The 9,128-nt window shown below is 42.2% G+C and overlaps 2 protein-coding genes across 3 annotated transcripts; both read left to right on the top strand.

Moving 5' to 3' along the window:
* The first annotated feature begins 1,630 nt into the window (after positions 1–1,630).
* Positions 1,631–8,815, top strand: LOC114822142 (uncharacterized). 2 transcript variants are annotated; one of them, XR_011577230.1, is made up of 3 exons: positions 1,637–2,012; positions 8,064–8,141; positions 8,290–8,393. XR_011577230.1 is itself a non-coding variant. In XM_029096295.2 (2 exons), the coding sequence occupies exons 1-2, from the start codon at positions 1,779–1,781 to the stop codon at positions 8,479–8,481; spliced, it is 426 nt and encodes a 141-aa protein (XP_028952128.1). In that variant the 5' UTR covers positions 1,631–1,778; the 3' UTR covers positions 8,482–8,815. The 2 variants fall into 2 exon arrangements, 1 of the variants encoding a protein (XP_028952128.1); XM_029096295.2 differs by lacking the exon at positions 8,064–8,141 and having other exon boundaries at positions 1,631–2,012; positions 8,290–8,815.
* On the top strand, positions 4,236–8,096 carry LOC139192812 (uncharacterized). The gene is made up of 3 exons (XM_070815581.1): positions 4,236–4,458; positions 4,549–4,727; positions 4,859–8,096. Exon 3 carries the CDS (start codon positions 6,452–6,454, stop codon positions 7,124–7,126), a length of 675 nt encoding a protein of 224 aa, XP_070671682.1. The 5' UTR covers positions 4,236–4,458; positions 4,549–4,727; positions 4,859–6,451; the 3' UTR covers positions 7,127–8,096.
* Positions 8,816–9,128: the final 313 nt, after the last annotated feature.

Below are 9,128 nucleotides of genomic sequence, written 5' to 3' on the forward strand. Positions count from 1 at the left end.
ATTGTCTAAAAGTATTAAACAACGAAGCTCGGGGCCCAAAAAATATAGGCCAAAGCCTATGGGTGCTGAGTAAATTTGGTCTGTGTGACCCAGGCCCAAAAATTGGGTTGGGGTTTCTCAAATGTAGGCTTCAGGCCCACGGGGAGGAGAATGACAAACCGGGCCGCATTAGGAGAGCCCCCAAAAAAAATCCACAGGCGGCGAGCCCAAGAATTTTGTGTTATTTTGTTTTTCACATTCTGATCTAGCCCTAATATTAATAGTGGGCTGTAGGCCTAATATAGTACATCGGTTGCATAAAAGGAGTCGAGCCCAAAAGGGTGGCCCAAGTGGGGGCCGGATCATGTGTAACGGGATACAAGGGAACACAGATACGCCAGCGGAGCCGGGATTTGGTGCGGCACACAACGCCGGGACACCATGGCCCTTCGAGTTAGTGTTAGGTCAAGCCAAGGATTGGGCCGCATCATGCGAGTCCTGTTCTTAAAAAAAATTCTTGTTTTTTTTTCTACAGGTCGAAAAGGTCAGCCCAAAGATTTGGGGCTTAGGGTTTTAACAAAAAAAAATAAATAAATAAAAAGCCCTAACCAGAGCTGGGTGCAGTCACCGGGGACGAAGGCCAGTGCCGTCACTGCAAGCGGCTGTGTTTTGGAAAAACTTCCTCAGTGCAAGGTTATAAGTTCGACGGCGAGCAAGTTCTAGGGGATGGAGAAAGTACCTCGATATCGGGGAAAAAAAACCTAAGAAATTCAAACTGGAATTTCACCCAAATTTGATGAAATTTCTTCGGGAATTTCAATGCTATCGAATCAAAATTACGATACCATTTTGGATTTGGTCAGAAAATTGCACAGCAAAGTCGTGGTCTCGCTTTAGGTGATGTGGATTTTCTGGGTTTTGACGCTATGGGCATTGGGTTTCAAAGGAGCTTGAGCTCCATGCTTGCTCAGGGTCATGGGGTTTGAAGAACCTAGGCGGTGATTTTTGAATTTTTTTTTTTCAATTATGAAATTCAATTATATGCATATTCAAATCAATAATATTTTAATGCATGTACATATGTTTGATGCAATTCATGGTAAATATCAAATTCACATAATTTAACAATTATGAATATAATGCATATACAATTTATGTAGAATCTGAAATTCGAAAAATGTAAAGTTGGGTCATACAATACGGTGAATATTCATGTTATTAGGGTTGCAAAAAAATATCGAGATAAAAATCGTTGTTTTGAAAGAACCTGATTGCACGATGATATGGATGAACTGGTTTGATGCAGAAAAAACTTCAATGTCAGATTCCTAAGCGCAGCGGTAGGAGTGTGCTGATAACGTGTTGTAGCTTATTTTATCTGACAAAGAGAATAGGGCCAACGGCAAGGGTAGAGAAATTGAGAGATATGTGTTTGTAGAATTATAGGGGAATGTGTGTGTTATCCCTCTTACATAATACCTTTATTTATAGTAGTAAAAGAAAGAAGAAATTTCTACATCCCAAAGAAATACAAGTTGTAATAGAAAATGATAACTAGAATCAAATCTAATATAGGATCACGTTTAAACTAAGACAATTTATAACACATTAGATTATAAGAGCATTTTTACTCACAATTATTGATGCATTTATTGGACTAATAATATTCCATCGAACAAATCCATCGACAATTACGGGATCTCACTCTCTCAGAAGTCAGACCTGCTCACATCAATTTGTCACCATCTCCCGACCCCAATACGGCGTCGTCCGGGATACCGTCCGCTCAGTAGAGGTAGATGGGGTTGTTTAAGAGGATTGCGGGGTTACCAGGGTTTGCCAAGGACGACGGACTCGAAGGCAAAGACAACGATGAGGAAGAAGACAACGATGACCACGCCCAGAACCGGGACCACTTCCAAGAAACTGGGCATCCCCTCAAAGGCTTTAGCGTTCCCGTCCAGGTCACCGTTGACCGTAATCTGCCCGGCCCCGTCCTCGTTCCTTGTCGTTCCGGCGACGGCGGTGTCCAGGTACCTCGATTTCCATTGATTGATTGAATGGTTTTGGAAGAGTCGTAATTTTGCAGTGTTTGGTCAAAATTTGGAGAATTTTTTGTTTCAATTGCTTGGTTTCTATGGCTTTAGTCTTTTACTGTGAATTGCTTTGCTGCCATCGTTCAGTAAAATGTGGCAATGTTGTAATGTGGCGGGTACATGACTCACGGATGAGCCGAATTTAGAGAAAACCAGTTACTGGATGGAAATTGAGAGACTAGGGGTAGTGTGGGTAGGAATTTGTTTCATTTAGAATGCTCGGAAAAAAGTTTGTTTACCAAATGTTTGGACGAGGGACTTTTGAAGTCCTTGGAACTTTAGACTCAACAACAACGGCAAAGCCTTATGAATCCTAAAATGTAATTGTGCTTGGTTTTGTTCCATGTCTTCTTCTAGTTCCGAGTAGTCCACGTCTTTTCTTAAAGCCTCTTTCCATGTCTTCCTAGGTCTCCCTCTATGCCTTTGGTCCTGAGCCTCTGTCTCATAATCCTTGGACTACTCAAGCACGACAATTCTACTACTAAAACATTAGAAATGCACTAGAAAGACACATTGAATGAGGAGTTTCAAAATGACAACTTGAAAGCTGTCGTAGTAATCTCAAATGTAATGCATCTAGTTATTTTCAAGTCCCTCAATCTGATTTTTGTGTGCATATAGTCATTTTCAAATGCGCAATAATGTTGAGAGGTTGCGCAACATGACAATTGAGAGCATGTAGGTGATTGAAGAATCTTACATTATAGAAAGTTAAAAACAAAACGGTTGTTAGGGTGAGCTGTGTGCACATTGACATTCATCTTTAATGGTGATTCTCCCTCGTTTGGAATAATCAAGTGTTAGGCTATTCAATTAGAACTCTGGTATTCTTTTGGAAGCAGTTGTGTTTGTAGAGGTAGACAGGGGATTATTGTTCACTCGTGGGACTTCTCTGTAGACGGATTTTCATCTCTTTTTCTTGTAGGAGTGAACTATTTGTAATTGGAACAATTTTGTTCTGCCTATAGCTTTCCTTAGAGTATCACAGTATCCCTGAAGCAGAAAGTTGAGCATCCTTCATTTTCCTGTTGAGTCAGCATTTCTTCTGCTAGCTAAAAGCATGAGAATATTGGAATGAAGATTTCTCTTCTGTTTGTAGGATATTATTTCTTTTCCTTGTTCACCCAGTGTAGTTTAAACTATGTTTGTTTTATTTCATACCCTGGATTAGGTTATATTGCACAAAATCCTGAAACAATGCAAATTTGCGTTAGGTAGATCCATTGATGGACTTCAAATCTTTGGATACAACAACAACAACAACAACAAAGCCTTTTCCCACTAAGTGGGGTCGGCTATATGAATCCTAGAACGCCATTGCGCTCGGTTTTGTGTCATGTCCTCCGTTAGATCCAAGTACTCTAAGTCTTTTCTTAGGGTCTCTTTCAAAGTTTTCCTAGGTCTTCCTCTACCCCTTCAGCCCCGAACCTCTGTTACGTAGTCACATCTTCGAACCGGAGCGTCAGTAGGCCTTCTTTGCACATGTCCAAACCACCGTAACCGATTTTCTCTCATCTTTCCTTCAACTTCGGCTACTCCTACTTTACCTCGGATATCCTCATTCACAATCTTCTCCTTTCTCGTGTGCCCACACATCCCACGAAGCATCCCACGAAGCATCCTTATCTCCGCTACACCCATTTTGTGTACGTGTTGATGCTTCACCGCCCAACATTCTGTGCCATACAACATCGCTGGCCTTATTGCCGTCCTATAAAATTTTCCCTTGAGCTTCAGTGACCTACGACGATCACACAACACGCCGGATGCACTCTTACACTTCATCCATCCAGCTTGTATTCTATGGTTGAGATCTCCATCTAATTCTCCGTTCTCTTGCAAGATAGATCCTAGGTAGCGAAAACGGTCGCTTTTTGTGATCGTCGCTAGATTGCTCCGGTCATTAGTGTGGATAAGTATATAAATGGATAGAGATAGGAAAGCAAACACTAGATGTACGTGGTTCACCCATATTGGCTACGTCCATGAAATAGAGGAGTTCTCATTAATTGTGAAGGATTTACACAAGTACATAGGTTCAAGCTCTCTTTTAGTGAGTACAAGTGAATGATTTAGTACAAATGACATTAGGAAATATTGTGGGAGAATGATCTCGTAATCACGAAACTTCTAAGTTCTGGAGTGTGGTATCGTCTTGACTTGCCTTATCTGTCTCGTAGGTAGATGTGACATCTTCTCTGGAAGTACTCTTCCTCCATCCAGGGGTGGTATCTTTAACTGGTGGAGATGCATAAGGTAATGTATCAATTTCACTTGAAGCTTACTTGTAGTTTCAGGCTTGGTCAAGCGCGATACAAACCATGTAGTAGGAGTCCTCCAAGTCGCCGAGCTAGGGGATCTGCTGAAAGAGATGACAGACAAGGTAAGCAATCAGAGCTCCAAGCAATCAGTCCCAGATCAGAACTTTGATTTCGAGTTTCGGCTGATTGTTCACATTCTCCCTATCTTGCAGGCAGCATGAAGGATAAAGAGAAGAAAAATGAGAAGAGATGATATGGGATACTTTTGCTTTTGAAGAAGTAACTTTCCACAGGCTTATTCTTGAACTGGGCTGGAGGGTTTTCTGGTTTCCTCCAGAGTATAAGGCCGACTGAAGAATTTGAGTGTCAAAACAAGTCCATCAAATCTATAGTACGTTCGACCCTGCTGATATGGGATACTTTTGCTTTTGACAGAGTAGTGGATGTATCGGCACGTGTGCTGTTACGCTTGTCTCCACATGCTTCCTTGTATCCTTCTCACTTGCCCTATATATTTCTCAGGCAGATGCGGTATCTTCCCTGAAAGCATAAGATGTTGAAGATGAGTACTCGAGAGCAATGCCAGGTAAGTAATCAAGTAAGGGGTTCCAGGCAGTCAGTTCCTGACTGGAAGCTTGATTCCAAGTGCTGACTGATTGCTCTCTTTCTCCTTGTCTTGTAAGTAAGAACAAGGCCAAAGGAAAAGACAGGGAAAAAACATGATATGGGATACTCTTGCTTTTAACCCTGATGATATGAGATATTCTTGCTCTAGTATAGCTTGTTTGCAGAGGTATTATCGGGGGGAAAGAAAGCTGAATATTTCGAAAGGCTTCTTTGGGAGTGCCCTCTCAGATATGAGGAAGGGTTGAGCATTTTTGCAGGTCTGCCTGTCTGTTGGGGATGGAGGTCAACATATATAGGAGTCTCCTTAACAACAAGTAGTAATGCTATTCCCTTACCCTGCTTGGTCATAACACGGTAGTAGGAGCTGCCAGCTTCACATGTTTTAACTTTGTCAGAGCACTTTGAAAAAGTGGTCTGTGGTATCTGGAAAGCTGATGTTGCGTGTAAAGATTTCAGACAAGCTTTATCCAAGGAGATCCGGCTCTTGAAGTTGGGAAAGTAGTGCCTCTTCGGTTTTCGAACAAGCAATCCTGTCGGAGATCTGGCTCTCGAGATTCGGAGAACGATGCCTTTTCAATTTTTGAGAAAGCCATCTTGCTAGGGGTCTGGCTCTCGAGATTCGGAGAACGGTGTCTCTTCGATTTTTGAGAAAGTAATCATGTTGGGAGTCTGGCTCTCGAGATTCGGAGGGCGGTGCCTCTTCGATTTTGGAGCAAGCAGTCTTGTTGGGAGTGTTTTCTCGAATGTGAGAAAAGGTTGGGCATGTTTGCTAGTCTATCTTGCCACGAAGCACAGAGGTTGACACACAGGGACTTTCCAATTATCCAGCAGTGGTACTGTTCCTTTACCCTTGTGGGTAATAATATGGTAGCTAGACCTTCAAAATTTATGTGTCTAAACTTTGTTAGTGCTGTTTCTTTGCTATTCTTTTACCCTTCTTGGTCAGAGCGGTGTAGTGGGAGCTGCAAGCTTCACGTGTCTCAACTTTGTCAGAGAACTTTGGCAAAGTTATCTGTGGTACCCATGAGCTAATGTTGCGTGTGGGAAGTGGGTGATTGAACAGTAAGATTCATGTGCTTTCTACTTCACCAGAAATCTTCGACATAATGCCCATAATTTCCGCAAAGCTGACAGGTGCTGACAAGGCTGGAAAAGCAGGTGCCTCTTCGATTTCTGAGATCGGCCCTCGTGGTCTCTGAGCAGCCCAACTTTTGAGAAAGCAAGCGCCTCTTCGATTTCTGAGATCGGCCTTCGTGGTCTTTGAGCAGCCCAACTTTTGAGAAAGCAAACGTCTCGTGGTCTCTGAGCAGCCCAGCTTTTGAGAAAGCAAACGCCTCTTCGATTTCTGAAGCTCCGTGGAGTGCAGATTTTTATAAAGGCTGGCATTAAGTTCCAAAGCACACTTGAATCTCCACCAGTAGAAGCTCCATTCTTGCACTTCTAAGATCTTGATTTGTCCGACCTCTTCTCTCTTCAACACCTTTGAAAATGTCTGGCCCCTCCGACCGTCGTTTTGACTTGAACCTTGTTGAAGAGGCCGCCACGCCTTCTCCAGACAACATATGGCGCCCATCCTTCGTCTCCCCTACTGGTCCTCTTACTGTTGGGGATTCTGTGATGAAGAATGATATGACCGCTGCGGTAGTGGCCAGGAACCTTCTCACTCCCAAAGATAACAGACTACTTTCCAAACGGTCTGATGAGTTGGCTGTTAAGGATTCTCTGGCTCTCAGTGTTCGGTGTGCAGGTTCTGTGTCTAACATGGCCCAACGCTTATTTGCTCGAACCCGCCAAGTTGAATCATTGGCGGCTGAAGTGATGAGTCTCAAACAGGAGATTAGAGGGCTCAAGCATGAGAATAAACAGTTGCACCGGCTCGCACATGACTATGCTACAAACATGAAGAGGAAGCTTGACCAGATGAAGGAATCTGATGGTCAGGTTTTACTTGATCATCAGAGATTTGTGGGTTTGTTCCAAAGGCATTTATTGCCTTCGTCTTCTGGGGCTGTACCGCGTAATGAAGCTCCAAATGATCAACCTCTGCTGCCTCCTCCTTCTAGGGTTCTGTCCAGTACTGAGGCTCCAAATGATCCCCCTCCAGTGCCTGCTCTTTCTGGGGCTCTACCGACTACTGAGACTTCTCCTAAGCAACCTTTGTGAAGGCTCCCTCTTGTTTGTTTATTTTGACTCATGTATATGTACATATTTGTGACTTATCAGGGATATCAATAAATAGCTTTCCTTCATTTCAACGTATTGTGTTGAATACACCAAAGCCTTCTTCGCTAAGTTCTCTGAATTTTCTTTTGTTGAAGCTTGTATGTTGAAGCTTTGTGAGTGGAACATGTAGGTTGAGGTAGTATTCCCTTAATTTCCCGAGTGAGGAAAACTTCTCGGTTGGAGACTTGGAAAATCCAAGTCACTGAGTGGGATCGGCTATATGAATCTTTGAATGCCATTGTGCTCGGTCCTGTGTCATGTCCTCCGTTAGATCCAAGTACTCTAAGTCTTTTCTTAGAGTCTCTTCCAAAGTTTTCCTAGGTCTTCCTCTACCCCTTCGGCCCTGAACCTCTGTCCCATAGTCGCATCTTCTAATCGGAGCGTCAGTAGGCCTTCTTTGCACATGTCCAAACCACCGTAATCGATTTTCTCTCATCTTTCCTTCAATTTCGGCTACTCCTACTTTACCCCGGATATCCTCATTCCTAATCTTATCCTTTCTTGTGTGCCCACACATCCAACAAAGCATCCTCATCTCCGCTACACCCATTTTGTGTACGTGTTGATGCTTCACCGCCCAACATTCACCGCCCAACATATCTGGACTTAATTTTGCTGCCTTTATATTTGAAACTATAACCACTTAATAGTTCTAGCAAAACCGCAGTTATTATTTCATTAAGATTTCACTTATCTTTTGGATTAATAAAATTGGACAACGCGATGGTTCTTTCATTGGACTTGATTCCCTTCAATACACTCACTCTAAATAATTTTTAAGATTTTGTGGTTGGTTGATTGACTGATTGCAGAGAGTTTAGTTTAGTTTATGCAGTCATAGTTAGAATCTGTATCATTCTATTTGTTATTATTGTAGGTGTTGGCTATGCTGTAGGACAGGGAGATGAAATTGAAATACTGTCAGAAGTCTGGAGATGATCCAGATGCTATTATAGTATTTTTCTGGAAATTTTGTTTTCCTTCTTGTAACAACACATGGATTTTTCTTTGTTATGTTTGTTTGAGCTCTTTGGATCCTTTTTATCTCCATGGCCGGAGTGAAGCAAGTAACATTGCTCATTTCCTATTATCTCTGCGTCCAGGGTCTAAGATGGCATGCAAAGCGACTCAGAATAGACGAAGATGGAGATGTAGCAGACGAGTTCCTTGATAAGGTCTTCCCAGGGATGTCAATCGGTACAGAAAATAATAGGGCGTTACCAAGGTTTGAAGTGAAACACAATACGAAGCCAGCTAAAGTGAAGACTCAAGCCTTGCATGATGGGAATATCTGACAGCACGTGGAATACCAGGATAGATCGCAGTGGAGATGAAGACTCCTATAACAGGTCATCAAGTCTGGGGGTTTTCGATTAATTTTCGTGGTCTGTTAACTTTTTCAGTGAATTTGTCAACCGTGTTCTGGTGCAGTTAAGAAATGTGGAAGACTACATCCCATTGTATTAAATACCTAAGGTTTATGGTATGAAAGTTGTATCCTTGAAAGGTTTTGGGTTGTACTGTTGGTTGGAAACAAAGTATCTTGGACCTGTGTTTGTGGATTTGCATGTAGGAGTCGAATGTATACATTTATAATTCAGTAATATACGCAGGTAGTGGAAATGCTAATTCTGTGTTCCTTTGTTTTCTGTGATCAACATCGATACGTAGTTTCATTCATTCTTTGTGGTATTACCCCTTCTGTCTTCAGAACATTCCTGTTTATTTTTATTGCTTGATCATTTATCTTCTAACTCATTCATTCAATTCAAGATGAGGAATTAAGAGGGTTTTGCACAGGAAGAAAATGGGTGTATGAAAATCATTTTCCTAGTAGAAAATTCTTGGTAATGGTGGGTTTTCGGCCTCACTTCGGGCTTCATTTTCTCCTTCAAAGCTGTATTCTCTCTTTCTCCAGCCTTTGCGTAGATCATTTCCAGTA

This window comes from Malus domestica, chromosome 16 (genome assembly GCF_042453785.1).
Source record: "Malus domestica chromosome 16, GDT2T_hap1".
Classification (NCBI taxonomy): domain Eukaryota; kingdom Viridiplantae; phylum Streptophyta; class Magnoliopsida; order Rosales; family Rosaceae; genus Malus; species Malus domestica.

Coding starts and splice junctions, on each gene's coding strand:
- LOC139192812 (XM_070815581.1), top strand. CDS start 6,452: ATGTCTGGCCCCTCCGACCGTCGTTTTGACTTGAACCTTGTTGAAGAG.
- LOC114822142 (XM_029096295.2), top strand. CDS start 1,779: ATGGGGTTGTTTAAGAGGATTGCGGGGTTACCAGGGTTTGCCAAGGAC. Junction 2,013..8,289: donor CCGGCGACGGCGGTGTCCAG/GTACCTCGATTT, acceptor CTCTGCGTCCAG/GGTCTAAGATGGCATGCAAA.